General features: G+C 40.3%; 2 protein-coding genes across 2 annotated transcripts; both read left to right on the top strand.

The window, feature by feature from the left end:
• Positions 1-1,175: 1,175 nt before the first annotated feature.
• LOC135586018 (rhomboid-like protein 19) lies at positions 1,176-12,232 on the top strand. The gene is made up of 8 exons (XM_065160024.1): positions 1,176-1,323; positions 2,176-2,300; positions 3,787-3,847; positions 7,790-7,956; positions 8,461-8,572; positions 8,674-8,876; positions 8,955-9,095; positions 11,650-12,232. The coding sequence occupies exons 1-8, from the start codon at positions 1,282-1,284 to the stop codon at positions 11,753-11,755; spliced, it is 957 nt and encodes a 318-aa protein (XP_065016096.1). The 5' UTR covers positions 1,176-1,281; the 3' UTR covers positions 11,756-12,232.
• A 5,694-nt stretch (positions 12,233-17,926) lies between these two features.
• LOC135643270 (E3 ubiquitin-protein ligase WAV3-like) lies at positions 17,927-21,231 on the top strand. The gene is made up of 2 exons (XM_065160023.1): positions 17,927-18,618; positions 19,015-21,231. Exons 1-2 carry the CDS (start codon positions 18,202-18,204, stop codon positions 21,124-21,126), a joined length of 2,529 nt encoding a protein of 842 aa, XP_065016095.1. The 5' UTR covers positions 17,927-18,201; the 3' UTR covers positions 21,127-21,231.
• The last annotated feature ends 19 nt before the right edge of the window (positions 21,232-21,250 follow it).

Raw genomic sequence — 21,250 nt, 5'->3', positions numbered from 1 at the left:
CAATTAGACTTAAACTAACTTGATATAGACACAATTGATTATAAACATAAATCCTATGTTTTCTAACATGTCATTGGCTCATTCAGCGCTTCGTCCGATCTTTCGGCGCATCATCATCTCCTTCGGCATATCACCTAATCGGCATGTTGACTCCCGCAACTTCCAATCTCCTTAGCGCAATGTTTGATTCTTTAGCCCGATGCCCGAACTCATGATACGAAGTCTTTCCGACATGTTGATCAGTCCTCCGGCACGAAAGTCAATCTTCTGACATGTTCTACTCCGACCCAACATCTGATTCTTCTTGCGATAATTGATTTGTCTTTTCTTAATCGAGATTAGTCATGTACCGTTTAAATGCACATTAGATCATATTTTCATCAATTAATTTTATTATCAAAATTCGAGATTCAACACCTCCCTTCGTCATCTTTCCTTTCATCGTCCTCTTCTCATTGTTTCATCTCTCAAGACCGTTGTTTCATCTCTCAAGACCGATAACTAGTTATATTTTTTAAATAAAAAATATATTATATTAAATGATATACATGACACTCAGCACATACACCCAGGCTCGGAGAGATATTAATTGTGTAACAATGCATTGACCAATCATATTACACTAACTTCTTATTTTTTTTTCACGTATATTGTTACATTTACATCAAAGATTATGACACGTGGACGATTATCAATATCCTATCCTCATTTGATATTTATTCAGCCAATACATCATTTCTCTAATGCGTCATCTTCTGTCGGACGATATCTCAACTCTAGTGGCGATCATCTAAATATAAAATAAACTTAGACACATTCTAATGTAGTATTATGGGTTATGAATTTAACTTAATAAAGTTTAAGATTTACCTTAGAGATATCAATAGGACAAGAAACATCCCTCATTCTCATCTCATTTTTCATTTAAATAGGGTGGAAACGGAGAACACATGTGTTCTCTATATTTTTTTTTCTAATTAATTTTATTTTTAAAATTTATTATTAAAATTAATAATAATAATAATAATAATAATAATAATAATAATAATAATAATAATAATAGAATCAATTCTTCCGATAACACGCAGGTCATGGAGAGATATTATTACGTTGATATTATTTTATTTAATTCAATCGAGTCAAATAACTCATAATTACTGCCTATTCGACTCAATCGAGATTCAACCACCGTTCAGTTCAGACGCTAAGAAGAGACCGTCGTATCGCTCCGCTCCCCACCGCTGACATTTGTTTCACGGGAACGGATCTTCAACAGCGAAGATGTTGAGCAGCTCCTCTCCCCCTCAGCCGCTTCAAACAGGAGTGAGTAAGATGCGCGCTCTCTCTCTCTCTCATCTGTTCTTCATCGTTTCCCTGCGGTTGCTTGATCTGGATCTTGGGCTTTAGCGCTGGATCTGATTTCTTGTCCGCCGGATCGGGTCCAGTTCTGATAGTTCGTTGTGATTCCTCTTTTCCTCTTAGGGATGTGATTGCGATTCGTGGGTTAGGACGGCTTCCTAAATTTTAGCGTCGAATGAAACCAATTTGCAGTTTTTTGCTTTCGAACTACACGCTTCTTGCTTCAATGGATTCGGAAGCAGCAGGGTCGGATGTTTGGTAGATTTATGCTCTTTTGATAAGCCCTAAGCAAGAAGAGGAGGTTGCACGTGTATTTCTTTGATTAACACCAAGGGTTCAATGAAAACGATAAGTATATATGGTTCATTTCAGATTCAGTATCCGCAAATGTTGGCCTAATTTTTTTAATCTGTGGCGTTCTAGCTTGAATCCTTGACTTAAATGGGAAAATACAAACGAGAAGAGACATTTTCTTTTCTTGTACATGTGTGTGTGGGCATGGCCTGTAGGTGTTTCAGGAAGAGATGATGGTTAAAGAAAGTGAAGCAGAAGATAGTAACAAGAGAGGGATAATAGGAACAGACGTTGACTAATACTGTGAAATGCTCAAAATTTTTGTTCACTAAGAAACGAACAAGAGCATTTATTCGTTTTCATTATTGCACTTCCTAAAGCAATTGTTGATAGTTCTTCATTGGTTGCTCTTGGTTAATATTATCATTGAAATGTTCTCAGTTATTGAAGATTGCCTTTTGCACATCTATTTTACATTTTGAGATGTCAGAAATTTATATCTGCTACATTTTCTAAATGCAGGGCAGCAGCTTTTATGCAGGATTCACCCGATTGTGCAAAGGCCTTGCTGTGGTTCTAGTTGGAGGATATGTTCTGCTTCAAGTCTTTCCTTCAATTCTCCCTTATGTAGTCCTTATTCCCTCAAGGTATCAAATGGAGTTTTTTGATAGCTTATTATGCAGTAAAATCACCTATATGCTACATTTGATTATATATATATATATATATATATATATATATATATATATATATATATATATATATAATACTACAATTCTTATCCAGAATATCTGTTTAATTTTTGACACTTTTTTCTGAGACTGTGAAATCCATCTTTCTACCCAGGAGAGGGCAATCTTTTCTAATCTCAAAAGTCATCCTTGATGCTTTGTCCTAAATTTAGATTAGTGGGTACATTTAATTGATGTTAAAGGAAGACATTTGGTGGGTGTTTGGTGGTGGCAATTATGATAGTTTAGCCATTACCCTTGGGTTATAACATATACTTCTCGAGTGCTGTTGTTAGGGAAGGAGAGAGAAGCACTATCATTAGTGGTTCCATCCTTTGACATTTGGCATCTTTATTACTAGAAAAGAAAATAGAAAGGAGAAACGAGAGAAAGAGGATGAGGATATAAGATAATTGTTTATGCTGAACATATAAAGGTAGTATCTTAGAGGATATCATGGATGCCAAAGTTTAGTTAGGCACTAATTTTCCCGCTTGTTACCACATGAAGAATATTATTTTGTAATATAATATTTAAAAGAATTTATAACAAAAAATATTTATGTGAGAAAGGAAAAAATAATAATTTCGAGAGAGTCCTGTAGAATTTGAGACTAATCATGAATAGCATGACATATGTCTACTTAAGAGATTAAGGACTACTGTTTTGCTCTGTCATTTTCTCTCCCAATATTCTTTCCTTTTTGTTTTGCTGGTCGTGGATGACGAATACTGTGACAAAGATGGCAGACGACGATTATGATGATTCCTTTGAGTAATAAATAAAATAGTAGTAGGATCTTCTCTGATTCACAAACATAAGTCTCTAAGGGCCAGACACTCTTTCAGCAGCTCACCTGCCGAGGTCAAAGTTGGTTTTTCTTTGCATATTCAGTAACAGGTCTACATTAAAGTCAAAACTGCATTTTTGGTGTACGTCAGCCACACCTTACTTTTCTCCATCTTTTCATACTGACAAATTTATTGAGATTCAAGCTTTTTAAAGAGATCAACAATATAAAATTGAGCTTAACAATGGTAATCTTCATCAAATTGACAAGTCTGTATTGAGGTGAAAATCTTATCTTGCATTATTGGTGTACCAGTTATTGCCATCTTTTTATAACAAAATAATGGGAACAAAACACAACCATTCTGATGGACGAAAGTCCTTTTCAGTATTTGATGGGTGTTATGTGCAGTTCATATGGAAGCCATCTCTTTATTTTCTTTTATATGCTGGAGTTGTAGTTTTTTTACTTTTATTCAACAGAGGCACTTTAACATCATTGTTGTCTGTTAATCCTTGCTCCAAAATTTTCATTTTTACGAAACAGAATATTTTCTACTAATTGCTGATCCAACTAGCTTATGTAATAATGCTTATGATAATGCTTTTGTAGGACAATTCCGTTTGCATGGAACCTTATCACCGCTGGTTATGTTGAGCAATCAATTTTAGGGGTATTCTTTGTCATCTTTTGTTCTTTTGCAATGTGTATAATTGAAATATATTATCAACATCATAAATTCTGTTTTTGAGCATGTTTTTTTTCTCTTGCATCAGTCTTTTGGCAATGTTCTTTTAAGAATGGAAAGTGTAAACAATAGTATGATGATTGTATTTAATGCTAAATTCATGGCCTATAATTTATATTTGATGCCCATCCTAGTGTTGCTTGCATCTGTCAGAGATCAGGACCTACTTTCTAGAGCATTTTTTGCAACTGAGTTAAGCCATAAAAATTACAGTTAATGCATCTTGGTAGGCAAGTCACCTCTCTGTCAAAGCAGTAAAATCATATGATGGGACAAAGTCAGCTAATGATTATAATTGTTTAATGTGTATTCGTACTAGGCAGTGGTCGGCAAGGAAGCTAGCTGACTGCAGTCACACCATACTGACACTTTCATGGAATGACATGCAAATTACTAACAAATTAAATGTGCATTGTAAGAAGAAACTGAGAACTATTTGATTTCTCGTGACACAAGATTTTCTCATCACAAACATGTTCTAGACATGTTCTAAAACAAAAGGATCTCAAATGATCTTGAGAAATCTAGCATCAAGGTTCGAAAGAAAGGTAATAAAATTCTGATGGGCCTTAGAATTCTGGTTAGATCATGAGTTGCTAAAAGAAGTTCAAATTATAAATTAAAAAATGAAAGTGATAGATGCTACGTTAGAAAAATATACATTTACAGAAGTCTAAAACCTTAAAAATTATGTTTGTGATTTATATAATTGAATGTAATTTAGAAAAACCATTGGATCTGTTGGCTCCAATTTGTTAGAGATTAATCGTTGCATGTACTTAAAACTTCCTAAACCTTAATTTTTTTCCCTCTTCCCCTTTTTTTGTCCCTTTTCCTTCTCTCTTCTCACTGCGTCTATGATTAGCTGATGCGAGTGATAACATCTTGACAAGCAGCACTGTCCATTTAGAAGTTAGTATCTTTACTTCCTGTTCCTATTCATCCTATGGTCTTTGTTAGGTAGTAATTATAGATTACCCCCTATAGTTAACTATGATTAGTATCCCGGTTCCTATACTCTAAAAAGTAGCATTGGGGTCCATACACTTACGTAGGTGAAACATTTAACCCCAATTCTCTTTATATCGTTAACTTCTTCGACGGAAAAAAATTAAATGTGTTATCATGTGCAAAAAAAACTACGAATGGAAAGGATAAAAATGTAATTTCAATCTTTTAAATTATTAATTTTATATAAACTTTATCGATTTCCCCTTCTCCTCCTTTTTCCAAACTGCTCGCCCGCAGCCTGCCACACCTTCCTGCTTGCTCGTCGCAACTGTTGCTCATCGCTCGTTGCTCGCCAACCGCACTTGCTCACTTGCCACTCGCCCGTCGCACCTGCTCGCTTATCGCTTACCCACCGCACTTGCTCGCTTACCGCTCTGCCACCTCTTGCCCACCGCACTTGCTCACCTGCCGCTTGCTTGCCCGCGACGGGCGAGCGACGGGTGAGTAGGTACGACAAGTGAGCAAGTGCGGCGGGCGAGAGATGGGCGAGCGAGTGCGGCGGGCCAGCGATGGGCGAGCTAGTGCGACGGGCAAGTGGGTGCGGCGGGTGAGCAGGTGCGACAAGCGAGCAACGAGCGAGCAGGAAGGCACGACAGACTGCGGGCGAGTAGGAAGGCGTGCTAGATTGCAGACTAGCAGTTTGGAAAGATAATGAAATTATGTTTTATCCTTTTCATTCGTATTTTTTTTATACGTGTGATTTTTTCCGTCAACGAAGTTAACGACGTAAGAAGAATTGAGAATAAATGTTTCACCTTCGTAAGTGTAGGGACCCCAATGCTACTTTTTAAAGTGTATAATTGAGATGCTAATCATAGTTCACTATAGGGGATAATATGTAATTACCCCCTTAGCTAGTGACAGTCAGATTTGGCTTTTCTTTTCCTCTCTATTGTGTCACTTTTTCCTTTCAGAATTGCTGGTCTCAATTGGCCAATTTTAGTCTGTTCTTTTCAATTCATTGCCAATCGATCTATAATATGGAGGAATCAATCTGATTAAGCTTAGCTGAGCCAAGAAAGAAAGAAACTAGGTGAAAATGTCAGCATTAGACAAACATCAGCAAAGCACCCAGATGATAGAAGAATTAGGTGAAAATGCCATATTTCAATTTTCCCCACCATTGGTGAGATTTGTTGGCTAGGTAATTTGACAATGTGAAAGGGGTATGATGATGTTGGGTAGGGAGTTTGGACATATCAAAGGGACTGGTATGTGAGGAAGTTGTGTAAAAATTATTTGACAAAATCTAGTAGAATGACAATCATTTTCTGAAAATTTGGTTTCTGGTCAAGAACTTATACTAGCTCATGACATTGTCCTCATTTTTGTTAGAAGTGGTGGACTAGATAATGGATATGAAAATGAAAAGTGGAAGACATTGGAGGGTTAGTGATGATAGTTATTTTTAGAACAGTTAGTCTTGAGTATCATAGTTTTAAATCTTGATCCAGTTTCTGCAAAGTGGAAGCAATTGAAGGCTTAATGATGCTAGTTGTCTCTAAACAAGAGTCTTGAGTATTATCATTACTTTTTTAAGTCTTGGACCAGAACCAAAATCTATTTTTCCATTAAATAAGTATCATATCAGTGTGTACCAACATGTAGTTCCTGGTTTTATTAAAATAAATAAAAAATGAATACCCAGTGGTACCTAACGTAGCGAATCGTTATTCATTCGCGGTCAAACATGTAAATATCAGGTGTTATGTACTATCCTGGTTGAGTTTTATGATCATGAGTATTATTTCATCTAAAATATGACTATTGGATTCTTATGGTTCTAATTTCCATGTAACTTTATTGTCTCAATGAGTATAATTTATTGATGGATATTAGGAAAGTTTTTTAAATTTGATTTTTCTTTGTTTGTCTAAAACCTTCTGAAACATGTAGCTTGTAAGTACTAATCACATGTTTATCCTTATTGGGTATTCGGGGAATTCTGGATTGAATATTCAAATATTCGAAATCTTTTTAAAATCTCTCTCTCTGGCTGTTAGTTTATTAAATCTTCTCATGGTTATCTTTGAGAAGGAGCTTTTTACACACTCAAGCTTGTCATGAAACAAAGCATGCCATGCCAAGAATGTATGGGCATGTGGCATTTTTTCTGTCAGAGACGCGACATATGATTAGGCTAATTTTTGGTCAAATTGGCCTATCGCAGTCAGTATAGGGTTGTGCTACATGTATGGGATCGTATAGTGAGATGCCACTACTCTGCTGTGACATGGTATAACAATCCAGCCCTTACACATTTTTTAGGATATTTTTGTTTCTATTTCCATGTGATATATCTTATCATTGAACACATGTTAGGTGTACTTTAGTATTTCTGCTGAGGATTTCTTGTTGATAATCCATCTACATCTTATATTTATTTCTTTTAGATGCGTTGTTGAAATTCCTTAGTACAGAGTTCGAAAGGGAAACAATAGCCTTGTCTGTATGAATTTGTGTAAATTACTACTAGTAATTTGGAAAGGCGTTACAGCTCCTGAGAGGTTGAGTTAAGGCATTTTCTTTTTATTTTAAGGATAGGGAAAGCTTATCCAAACTCATTTGAAGTCCACTCCAGGAAAGTCGATGGGTCAGTACATATTGATATCTTTTTTCTTTTTTTTTTTCATTTCTAGGATACACTCAATTACTCATTTCATAATACCAAAGAAATTCAGTAAAAATGTATACTGTGTTCAAAATAATAACCAAAATGAGTTAATATTTATCACACTTTGGTCAACTGCATATGTGGACTAACGTGGATATTGGTTTTATTCACAAGGTCTCATTATTGCAGCATGTGTTTTCTATATGGAATATACTTTAATATGGCTAATGTTGTATTCACAGGTGGCAATCAGCACAGTTGGTCTTCTTTTATTTGGGAGGTGGCTGGAGCCATTGTGGGGTTCTAAGGAGTTCTTAAAGTTCATCATAGTGGTGAATTTATTAACTTCGATTTGCGTCTTTGTAACTGCTATTGCTCTGTACTATATTACAAGACAGGAAAGCTATCTGTAAGCCTCAGCTCTCTAAAGGTCCAGTTTTATCTATTTTGGCAGCATATTGTACATCAACAAATATTTTCTTTCCCTCCAGATTTAGTTATTGGGTGAACTTTCGATAAATTAAAACAATGTGAGTTATGATCGTGTGGTAAGTTTGATTGTTGTAGTTCATGCACTATAAGCTGTCAAATGATAACAATCATTTTTAGCAAGGTGTTCATGGCAGGATAATATTTGCTATAACCACACACATAGAGCTATAAATGGACATGTAAATCTAATAGCTGTACCAATATATGGTTGATATCTTAATTCAATCTTGATCAAGTTGGGCTTCCTACATGGACATAAATCATTCTGCTTCAGCATTCATCAAAGTTCTATGTCAAATTCTGATAGGCATTGATGATTAACATAGTCTTGTGCCTTAGAACATATGCTGCTACTTAATTTCATTATAATTATGAACATTGTACCCTTTTCATTTTCCCTATCCACATACTTGTTCCACAGATATACAGCATTTTCTGGCTTCCATGGGGTCCTTTCAGGATTTCTTGTAGGCTTGAAGCAAATTCTACCAGATCAGGAGCTCAGTCTTTTTATTTTAAAGATCAAAGCAAAGGTATACATTTGTAATTTTCAGGGTTTGGTATATATGCTTTTTCATTGTCCCAGGGATTTACTAACACATTAGTTATTACTTCTTATTCCCATGCTTCTCAGTGGATGCCAACTCTCGTTGCATTGATCTCAGTTGCCACAAGCTTCTTCACAATGGATTCTGTGTCTTACCTTCCAACTTTATTATTTGGCATATATATGAGTTGGATATACTTGCGTTACTTTCAAAGGCGACCAGCAACAAGTCTCAAGGGAGATCCAAGTGATGATTTCTCATTTTCAAGCTTCTTCCCTGAATTCTTGTGGTAACATTTATGCTCCATTGGTATATCTTTGAATTCTATCCATTAGATGTACGTATACTATTTGTACTGAATTTGCAGGCCAGTATTGGACCCCATTGCTTCATTATTTCATTGGGTTTTTTGTGGAAGAATATCTGATAGCTCTGCTGATACAAGAGGTGACACATTAGATGGATCTCCGATGCCCGGTTCTGATTCAATTGACGCGATCAGAAGAAGGTGTGTTTATTTGTTGGTGTTATCAGAATATGTTCTTCTCTGCTTTATTTTCTGATGCCATCCTCCCGAGTACATAATCAAATCCTGAAGACTTTAGAATATTTGGTTTTATTGTCTCACAGGTGCTATCTAGAGTCATATTGGTGATTTTTTTTTGTTTTCTTTGATTTATCTTCCAGTAAACTGCCTGAGACCTTCTAGTTGTACCACCACTATTGTACCACCACTATTGTAGTTCCATACAAGTCACTGCTATTTTCTTGGGCTGATGAAGTGACATTGTATCTAACTGATACAAGTCATGATGCACCCTGAGAATCACAATGACTGTCTGTTAGAATAAACTTAAGAGGTAGCCAAAAACAGAACCTTAATGAGATCCAACCAGTAATTTCTCTGTTTCTGGCTTCTGCCCTGATTTCTATATGTTGGAAATGTGGACAATTTATTCCTAATACTGCTGGGTTGTTTCTGAACCTTCAAGTGCCAACTGGTGTAATCTGCATATGCAAGTAGAAAGATGCCATGGTCTTAGTCTCCATTTATAACCAAGGTAATCAAACGTGCGATATGAGAGAAAAAAAAAAACCTGCAATATGTATGGCAAACAAATGCAGTCATATTAAAAGTCTCTCATGACATCAACAAGGTGCAACCACCCAAACATTTTCAAATCATGGGGCTGAAAACAGTCAACAATGTTGTGCTTTCTTGTGTGCTCTTATTTTGTTTTATTTTACTCTTCAGATCAAGATTTACTTTGGCTCTTGATTCATCTCATTTTCCTTTTAATGATAAGAGTCGTTTGATAACATGAACATATCACTTTGGTATGATACTGTTTCACTTTTTTTGTTTATTATCATCCCTTTATTGCCTTCTTCCTAGTCATGTTAATTATAGATCTTATAGTTTGTGCCATTATCTAATCCTTCCTAACTTTATCCTCCTACACATCATTTAGAAACCATGGATGTGCCAATAAGACGTTCAGGAAGCATAATTGCACCAAGATAAGTTGATAAGCTATTGAGAATCTTGTTGGTCTGAAATCTGTATAGTGAAGAATTCAGGTCCGAAGGAGAGAAGAAAAATTAAAAAAACAAAAAGGGGAAAAGGATAATCACCCAGTTAAATTATTGGAAGAATACAAGAATTTTAGGCCAGGCAGAACAGCAAGTTTTCTTCAGACATAGATTGAGAGCAAATTCTGAGGCTAGCACTGATTATTAGATGATCAACATTTATGTTTTTTGTTCCTTATTAATCTTCTATCAGGTTTGATTTTAAGAATTCATAATGATTTTATTTGTCCATAAACTGTTGCATAAGTCTTATATTTTACATAGCTCCTATTTGCTAAAACTTTCATCCTGTGGTGCGTGACATATTTATTAAGATAAAATATATTTGTATACATATATTTATATATGTATACACACTTCAAAAATAAAATAAAATAACAAAAAATTATAAACATCTCACAAATATGTGTATGGATAATGTGTAAACATAAATAGACATAAAAATATTATCGTTGACTTTCAAACTGCAGTGGTTCTTCTAGTATCAACAAATTGATCATTGAAGGAGTTGATGATAGTACAGCTGCAAAATTTCTTGTAGTGAGAAATAAATAAGTACTTCTCAGCGGCTCTGTTATACAGTCATAGATGACCAACTAAATTTGTAAAGTTCTCTTTAAGAGTATGTACTTCTTGTTAATAGCTGATCAAAGTCAAATATTCAATTCAGTCATTGTGGTATGCAACGCATGTGGGGTTCTAGTCCTTCCAGCTGGAAACTAAATATTGGGGCAAAAAAAAAAATCAACAATGAGCTCCATGGAGCATGATGTATACATTATTAAAAAATTTAGAAACAAAATGTTCATTATCCAACACAAAATAAATAATGCAAAAATCGTTTCTACAGTAAAACATGCTCTAGGACACTTCAAGCCAAATCCAACCTTTTTTATATTGATCAAGACAATCTTAGATGCATGTGTGTTGAATTCCATCATATTCTAGGCCAAGATTTGCATGGTAAGATTTTGTAGGATGGTGATTTGGCAGGACGGTATTTACTGGTCTAATAGCCTATCAGTATGTGGACCAATATAAATCAAGCAATACGTGCAGGGCTCGGTACAAGACTTGTATCGCTTGGTAAAGCGGTCATACACACACACCTTGCTACATGTTGTAAATGTCAAATCTAGCACGGTTTCTGATATTGGGAAGAAATACCTATGGTGTGTTGATAAATACCTATAATATGTTGACCGGTGCAGCGTCCACTGCTAGCTTGGTTGTCCTTTGACTATTTGTTGCAGTTATCAGGTTTAGCATTTTTTTGTGTGTGTCAGATGAACAATGTCTTTCATGCATGATGATGCTACTAACCCAAGTTTTGCTGCATGAAACAGGGTTGTATGGTGTATCAAACGATGCATGTAATTGATGACATAGATACTTAATAGATTTGTTCTTGGTACGCATCAGAACATTGTCACCGTAGATACTAATTCAGTGACCTGATTCTGCTACAGAGAACGGGGAGCAAGGGCACTGGAACAAAGACTAGCAGCTGAGAAACTATCCACGACGGGGAAATTAGAAGGGACATCACATGAAGGTGCTGCAGAAAATGTTTGAGTTCTCTCTAAGAGTTCTTTAAAGTACAAATCTGCTGTTACATGTCTCTGAAGTAAGAGGATAAATCCTTTCAACAACTTTTCCGGCAGCTACTGATGCAGTGGAAACCGAGTTAAAACACTTGGGACCTTACCGAATCACGGTTTATTTCATATCATGATGTGTGAATACACGCAAGTGTACCATTTGGGGAGAGTAATCTTGGATGAGTGAGCTACTTGTTCTTCTCATCTTTCAAGAGGAAAGGTTGATTGCCATGAGAAAGCTTGGGTTACCACTATGGTTTTTATACCCTTCTTCGAGATGGGCAATTTTATCAGTCTTTATTCATGATAGCCACTAATGTTATCATGTTGCCTCAGATCATTAAAGATGCTTGCTGAGTCGATCCTGATAAGACATTAGGCTCAAATGCCCTCCTTGGTTGAACTCGCTCATGCATGTGGAAATATATTTCACTGTAGTTCAATTATTATAGATGCTATCTCTTTCCATCTCTATTTATCTATCCGTTCATCTTTCTATACATACATACATAGATGAGGAGGATTATTAAAAGAAAAAGAATTAGAATAAGAGGGCATATCTGAAGATAATAAAATAGAAAAGATATAAATAAAATCATTATCCTTTTCGGTTCATAATCGTTGAAGAGATGTTTTTGGTTGATGCTTGTTGCAAACTCCGTCTTATCTATCCTTATGATGAGGAGGGGTAGGTTAGAAAAACGTCATCTTATTTTATCATCTACAAGTATAGTCGATGGCAAACGAATAATTAAAATAATACAATTTATTTTTATTTGTTATTGTCGTTGTTGTTTTACGGTACCTACGACGAGTCCATCGTGAAAATTAAGCTTCATCAATACTGACACACACATCTGTCAATTTCATACATGTCAGAAGCACCAAACAGGCCATAGAAGATGGAAATAGAGGGACTTTGTTAAGTCCTAAACAACATAGAATCTAAAAAGAATTGATGAAATTAATCATGATTTCTTACTTAGATTAGGATATAAATAATCGAAATTATCAATTAGATTTTTTTTGAATTTTTTTAAAAAAATATGATTTTATAATAAAAACTACATTAATTATGGATAGAGAAGTGTGGGTGAGTTGACAGCATGAATGCTTAATGGAAATTGCATTTATGATTTAGATGTAAAGGCATGTGGTGTGGCATTGCAATGCCTTCTTCCTCTCTTGTTTAGCCAAAAACAAATGTGTGGCTTCTGAAACTTAGCTAGCGCAGATCCAGAATCCAGAAGAAGCCATATATAAACAAGAAGATTAAGATATCATAGTCAACCGATTGCACCAACTAACAGCACAAAACACTTCATGTGCTCATTCATCATCCCTGATCACCGTTGACTTCTTCCTTGTTTAGCCAAAAAAAGAGGAAAGAGAAGAACTTTGAGTAGCCTCCTGGCCACCTTCGTGGTTTCCCCCTTCACTTGTGTTCCTCACCTCATGTCTCGTTGACCAGTTTATATCCACTTCACTTGCCCGATGTCTTTTACTCGTTGGCAAGTGCATGAACCTGAGAGACTGAAGAAGGCATCCATCGATGTCCATCAACTCGAAAGCCACGAGCACCGTGCCCGTCAAGCATAATGCTCTACTGATGACAATAACCATGCCACCTTCTCTCCCACTCGCTCATCATTGGGGTCGTCGAATCAACTGTTGGTGGGACGCCACTGTCTCTTCTCTCCTGCGTATGATTGGGAGGTGGTTGGAGATACGTAGCAGTTTGTAGTAGTTCATGGCATGCATGTGTCCTGATAAGCCACGGGTTCTCTGTCTGCTTGTCTTCTTCAAGCGCTTCTCCTTCATGTAAACCCTTCGCCCCCCATCCATGTGAGACCACCAACTCACCATAACGATGGCCCCAAGCACTTCAATACCAACACTCGCATGCCGCTGTAACCCTAATCCGGACGCTACCCGATCTCAGTAAAAGAATGCAGATGCCGATCCATCTCCGTACCGGATCTGCACATGCTTCCAGTGGTCAAACTGGATCGATCCGGCATGGCCTGTGATGGAAGAGAAGAAAGATGCTCGCTGAAGGAGCTCTACAACTATTAGTTTCTTAAGCAAGGGATCCCCATACGCCATGTGGGAGCTGTCCGGGTTATCCTTCATGTGCATGCCTCCCCCAAGTGTTCGACGAAACCATGTTCCCTTTGCCTGCTGGTATTAAAGCCTGATGAGTTGACGCACAGTAGAGATGCCGCTGGCAATCATACTTCTCACATGCAACTCATGTAGGGTGTTGTTCATCACGAACTGAGATGAGTTCTTCTGAGAAACTATGTTAGGTTACTCATACAAATAATTGATGCTGTTCTTCTTGGCAGTACCATTGCTGATTCTTAGCTTATGGCTTCAACCTCAATAGTAAACAAGTCTTGATAGACTGACTATATACAAGAGGACAAGAGTCCAGTCATGGCCACAACCGATGAGAGTAGCATGTGGATCTTAATCATTAGACTGACTAGATATTAGAATATGACCTGGACAAAGGTCAGATTGAGATTACATACCAATTGTTTCCACCTGCAGGATTGCACTGTTCTGGATCTCATCATAAAGAATTGAGAGTTCAAATGAATGAGGGGATTGATTGATCTGCCAAATGCGATCTGATAACCTGATTAATTTACCTTCTTTCTGGGGGGATCTTGATGCAGAAGCCAGTTGACCTGATCATGCTCAAGAACAAGAGATGCTTATCATATATATATAGTCACTCTAAATCATCCAAGAATTAGAAACAAAGCATCAGTTTAGGGAAAAGAGCTTTTAGGTGGATCGGAATGCACGCCATTCGTGGATAGATAAATCATAGCCCTACTTTGACTGTGTTTGCTGCTTCCACACTCAATAGATAGATAGTATTTGAAGGATTCTTGATAGGACTGGGAACAGCATTCAAGAGTTTGATTGATCTGGACCTGAAAGAACAGCATATATGTCTCTCCAAGTATTTAAAATCCAGATTAATTACATTTAGATTCAAGTGAAAGAAAGATATAAATATATAAACATCATAAATTTAGAGTCCTGATTTAACAGTTAACCAAAAGTACTTAATGGAGATTAAGTGCAATGATATATCCAAAACACAATATGACTTTGCAGGAGGAAAAAATAATACATATTAATTCTTTGAGTGATCCAATTTGACCAGTATGTCTCAAAATGCTCTTAAAAATAGGTGGTGAGCAGTCTTAATGAATTCATGCTCGAGAAGAAAATTATATATTGACTGTTGTTTCTGTGTTATCCAAATAGCAACCATCAAATCTTGTCATTGTATGAAGAAGGCTCATCTTCTTCTCGAACAGAGTTGATGTGGTAGGCTTGTTTGATCTACTGATGACACAAAACTAAGAATTGGCTCGCTTTGATCACCCACAGTTCTACTGAAACCTCCACATCTTCCAATGGATTCCCAGCCATATTAGTTACCTCTTCTTATCATGTTTCTGCCCTTGTTGTCCTTTGCGAGCGATCAATCATTGCTCGATCCAAGTCTATCTGAAAGTTTTTCTTCATTTTTTTTGTTCCAGTGGCAATCAATCAGAGATGTCCTTTTCCTTTCTGCTGAAGAATTATTGGCACATTGTCACAAATATCAGTTGCTGCCTGAGACAAGACTGAGGGCTGGTCCCTCATTAATTGCTGCATTAGTTCTTTCCCTGTTTCAATGTCCAAAAAAGAATCTAATCATGTTCACCTTTGTAGAGTGAGAATATTTAATTCTTGCATTCTGAAGATTTTCTTTCTTATTATAATCCATAGTCTAATGTGATGGCAGTGTAAGACTTATGCCATACATAAGTTTGTGTAAGGAAGCCAACACAAAAGCAAATAAGTCAACTGTGTTAGGTGGATTAGAAGAATTAATGCAACACAAGATTGTTATTATCTTCAGAATTTTTTCCTTAAGATTGGATGCTAAGGAGGAGGCTATTTGTGTTCATATTGTTTAGCTAAATAATGTATTTATTTACATAAGAAAAATAATTCATTGATGATAGTAAAATAGATATATTTTGCTACTATTACTTACGGTGTGACGAGGGAGGAGAGGTCATTAGCTTTTGAATAATATTTATTGATTCTGTTTAGAGTCCTTGATAGACTCTGGATTGAACTCTATAAATAGTTATGTAATCATTTTTCTTGGGAGACAATGAAATATTATTATGAAATCTTTTGACAAATCCTAGGAGATCGATCCCCTCGAAGCGATGAAGGATGTCGATCCCTTCAAAATGATCATCCTTTTTTTCTTTGACGATAAGATCCTAGGGTCTTATCATAGATATGCATGCCATCGTCGATGAGTAGATGATTGATTCGTTAGCCTAATTAAGCTTAGATTACTGATTGAAATATTTAAGCTCAACATAATAAAAGTAATAAATTCATCCGATATTACAAAATCAATGGATCCTTTCTTTCGCATCCCCTCGGATTCGTCACCCGCAAGAGGATACATCTGCGACAAAGCACATGGGGCCCGTGGGGGCCATCACGAGCGGCGGTCGGTGCCTGAGGCCCGCCACGCGGTGGGTCCCACGACCGGGTCTGTGAGAGAGACAAAGCGGTGAGTTACGTTACTGCGAGTAGCCCCCGATGTGGGCCCGTCTCCTCGTCGTCTCTCACCTCATTTGAATTCGAACTCTAATTTATTTTAAATATTTATCTTTTTTTATTTAATTTTAAATATGTGTTATATTTAATTAAAATGATTTTTTATTCAAGCTATATATATATATATATATATATATATATACATATACAGTAAATAAATAAAAATTACTATTTAATTTATGGTTAAAAAATTAATTTTGTTGTTACAAAGAGAAGCGGTGAATGCAGATTTTGATCAAATAACTCGTCAGACAATAACTTGACACTAAATCAAGTGATAGAATTTGTAGGTGTCTTTTCAAGATTCAAAGACATTCTACTATTTTCTTTTTTTTTTATAGATTCTTTTAGACTCTATGAAGTTACACTTTGGCTAACTCTATTGCAAGGGGCCCTCACGATTTAAATATACTTATAACTAAATTTATTATATTTATAAATTATCAGTTATGTTAGTTAGCATATTTAAAAAAAATATATATATATAAATTAAGATTTCAAATGCTTAACTTTTGGTAAATGAGTATGGCATTGTTTTAGGTATAAAATATGTTAGATGGAGGCCATGAATATTCAATCATGAATGTTGATATACAATTCACTATTTTTTAGAGTAGAATCATAAAAATTTGTATTGGTTGATTTCCCATAGCAAAGCTCCCCTCAACTCTTATCTCTAAATATAGGTCTCTTATCTCATGATGTTAATCTTTTAGAGGTTGTATGAGTTGCATGGAAATGTAAGAGAGATCGTCTCTGAAGGCTTTTTTAGCTTTTAAGGGAGAAGTAAGAAAGCAGCATCCATAGCTTGATCAAAGATGACATGTCTTGTTGTTTCTGGAAAGGATGAAAGAGAGTGAGAGTGTTGTGGCTGCAGTAGGGGATCTCCTATCCAAGTTCTCAGGTTTCATGGTGGAAATGAGAGCATCATTAGCTAAAGCAAGTGCTCTAACAGTAGACTGTGGATGGCTGAAAGCATCGGTTGTCATGTTTGCAACCACCACCACCACCACCACCACCACCACCGAACATTGGAAGAAACCTACGAAGTGGGCCTGCTGTATTGCGAGCAACCTTGGGTGTGAATCAGCCATATGCCCGTAGGGGCATCAGTAGGAGCACTACTTGGTGGATATGCCCCCGTCGTTGACCTTGCATGGCGAAAATTTTGACCCAGGCAGCTGTGGCTCACTGTCTTCTCCACCATGGCGGTCATATGGACGTACCTCAGAGTGGGATGACATTTTCTTTCCGTGTTGACACGTAAAGGACGAAGAACCGGATCGAAGTCGCAGAGCAGATAAAGAGGAACGGGGGAAAAGATAACGATGACAACGACGATGAGAGGAGGGATACGGAACAGTGTTGACTTTTGGGATCCATGCACGAAGCCACAGTGGGAGAGGTGATGCGGTAGGACTTAATTACTGCTGCAGTGATGATGATGGCAAGTACTTTGGGAGGAGCGTTGGACTTTACTCTTCCTTCTGCGGTGTAAATCTCCGTAGATATCTGAGCTGCCTCCGTTTGTCTCCGGGCTCTGTCTGTGAGAGGCGGAGATGTGAAGCGGGTGACGAGAGTGTTGCTATCGTTTATGGGTAATATTTTAGTCTGCTGCTGCTGCTGATGGTGATGATGATGATGATAAGGTGCTTCTAATAAATAGGATATAGGGATCCGCAAGAGAGGTCCAAAAGAGAAAGTGAGAGAAGGAGACGAAGCCAATAAGAGACACAAGGAGGAAGCAAAGTGGAGGGGAGAGCGATGCCAAGGGGAGGGTGGCGGAGAGCCTTCTGCACGTCGGTGCGTCGAGATCCAGAAGTCACGGTGGCGACGAGGATGGAGGTTGGGGAGAAGCAGCAGCGCACGCCTAGTGTCAGTCCTGGCCCCAGCCCCAGGAGCTGCGCCAAGCGGGGCTTCTTCTCCGGCAGCAACCCCTCGACGCCGAGGCTGGCGCTGGCAGCGGGCCTCCGGTGCCAGACCAAGTCGAAGTCCCCGGACTACCCGAACCTGCAATGCGACACGCCCACGTCTGCTGTTACCGCAACCGCCGCCGCCGCCGCCACCGCCAGCAGCACTCCGAGGAGTCGGAGCCCCGCTCTGTTTCGTCGGAAGGCGTTCTCCACACCTTCGTCTCCGAGATCCCCCTCAAGATTCGCCCTCTTCAAGCACCTCTCCCGGGTATGCATGCCCTGCTCCCCAAAAGCATGCACCTTTGCATCATCTTTCTGCAAACCTTGAATCCCTTCTTCGAATTTTCTGTCTTTCGTCGTCGATTCTTGGTTTCCTTTTACGAGATCCGATGACACAAGAGTTGCGTGGCTCTTGATTTGACCAGTTCTTTCTCCTCTCGGTGGCCGGATCTCATCAGAATCCCAGCTTTTGGCTGCGGGCTTTGATTGAAGAATGATATGGAATGCGTCGAATGCTTTCCCCGTCTTTTCCGGTCATTTCAGTTGCTTTTTGGCTTTTCGACTTTTTACTGATCGAAGCATGCGTTGTCCTTCTTTGACTCGTTGTCGTCCTCGTCCAAGATCACTGCTTGTTCTCATCGTGGTGATGGCGGTGGAATTGCAGAGTCGGTGCCGGTTATGTTCGCAGATCCTGAAGGCGAGCCAGGAGACGCCGGTCTTCACGGCGGAGTGCTCTCACGCCTTCCACTTCCCCTGCATCGCCGCCCACGTCAGGGGCCACGGCAGCCTCGCATGCCCCGTCTGCTCGGCCGGCTGGCGCCAGGCGCCCTTCCTCTCCGCCCTCCACCGCCGCGAGGAAGATGCAGCAGCCATCGAGCAGGGGACGGCGAGAGAGACGGAGAACCGGAACCCCAATAGGAGAACTACCAGCGGCGGCAGCCGGAACGCTAGCAAGGACGGTGAACGGCAGCTGGGGGAAAACAGAAAGGCGGCTGTTGCTAAGGTGTACGACGACGACGAGCCGCTGCTTCTTGTGCCCAAGCCCAACCAGGGAGGAGGCGTGCGTTTCAATCCTATACCAGAAGCTACAAACGAGGACAAGGATGAGGATGAGTATGGCGAAGGCGAGGATGAGTTCCATGGGCTTCTTGCGACCCCTCGCTCGCGATCTCCTGGCCTCCGTGCTGACGGAGGAGTCCCTTGTCGGCCGACACCGAGGTCCACAGCGGGTGGCGTCCAGGTGAGCGTGATGCCGCAGGCGGCGCTGCTCTCCGAGGGGCGGAGGCACCGGAACTACGTGGTGGCGCTCAAGGTGAAAGCCCCGCCGATTCGATCCTCTGCTCCTCTCCTCGATCCTGCGCCGGGCCGTGCCCCGATCGATCTGGTGACAGTGCTGGACGTGAGCCAAGGCATGACAGGGGAGAAGCTCCAGATGCTGAAGCGCGCGATACGGCTGGTGGTCTCTTCCTTGGGTCCCGCGGACCGGCTCTCCATGGTGGCATTCTCGGCCTCTGCCGGTGCCAAGAGATTACTCCCTCTCCGCCAGATGTCGAAGCAGGGCCAGCGTGCCGCCCGTCAGATCGTGGAAAGGCTCGTCGTAGTGGGCGGCGCCGCCAAGGCAGGTGGCGCCAGCGTCGGCGACGCCCTCAGGAAGGCCACCAAGGTTCTCGAAGACCGCAGGGAGCGCAACCCGGTGGCCACCATCATGCTCCTATCGGACGGCAGGCAGCCGCACCAAACGTCTGACCCAGAGAAGGACAACAACAACAACAACAACAACAACAACAGCGACCACCACGATCACAAACCCCTTCGCTCACCGCGCGGTACCGGCGGTGGTGATATCCGGCGCCACGCGCTGTCAACGACGACCACCGCCGCGGCCACCACACGCTTCGCGCATCTGGAGATCCCCGTCGAAGATGCTGGATTCGTAGGAGCAGCGGAGCCATCGCCCATGAAACAGGAAGACGCCTTCATCAAGTGCGTGGGCGGCCTGGTGTCTGTGGTCATGCAGGACGTCCGGCTCCAACTTGAGTTCCCGTCCGGCGAAATCTCCGCCGTCTACCCATGCGGCGGCGGCAGTGGCTGCGGCGACGTGGCCATCGGGGGAGAAAACTCTGTTCTCTGGCTGGGGGACCTCTACGCAGAGGAGGAGAGAGAGGTGCTGGTGGAGCTGAGGGCGCCGGTGGCGGCGACCGGGCCACAGAGCGGTCATCACCACTTGTCAGTGAAGTGCAACTACAGGGATCCGGCCACCCAAGAGCTGGCGTTCGGAGCGGAGCAGATCCTTATCTTACCCCTCCTCCAGTACGACCGCGAGCCCGGCTCCTCTTGCCGCTCGACGACCGCCCTGCGGCTACGGAACATCTTCGTCGCAACCCGTGCGGTGGCCGAGTCGCGGCGCCTAGGCGACCTCTCGGATTACGCGACGGCGCACCACCTGCTCTCCTCTGCCCGCGCGTTGCTTCTGCAGTCCGCTTCCGACGCCCACGGACACCACCTCGTCCAGAACCTGGACGAGGAGCTCGCCGACCTCCAGCGGCGGCGACGGTGCCTGACGCAGCACCAGTTCCATCATGATGAGCAGGAGGAGGAGCACCTCTCGCCTTCCGGGAGGAGGAGCCGGCGGGAAGGTCCAGCAGAGGTGCGAGGGGAGCCGCTGACGCCCACTTCGGCTTGGCGCGCCGCCGAGCAGCTGGCCAAGGTGGCCATCATGCGGAAGTCCCTGAGCCGTGTCAGCGATCTGCACGGGTTCGAGAACGCCCGGTTCTAAGAAAAAGACCGGACCAAACCGACTCAAATCCTATAAATAAATCTTTCTTGTTTCTTTCATTGTGAACATTATTCTCAAAGAAAAAACAAAAAGAATTCCTCACTATACTTCAATCCAGCAATAA

Source organism: Musa acuminata, chromosome BXJ3-7, assembly GCF_036884655.1.
Source record: "Musa acuminata AAA Group cultivar baxijiao chromosome BXJ3-7, Cavendish_Baxijiao_AAA, whole genome shotgun sequence".
In the NCBI taxonomy this organism is placed as follows: Eukaryota; Viridiplantae; Streptophyta; class Magnoliopsida; order Zingiberales; family Musaceae; genus Musa; species Musa acuminata.
This window is presented reverse-complemented; position numbering and strand designations above follow the sequence as displayed.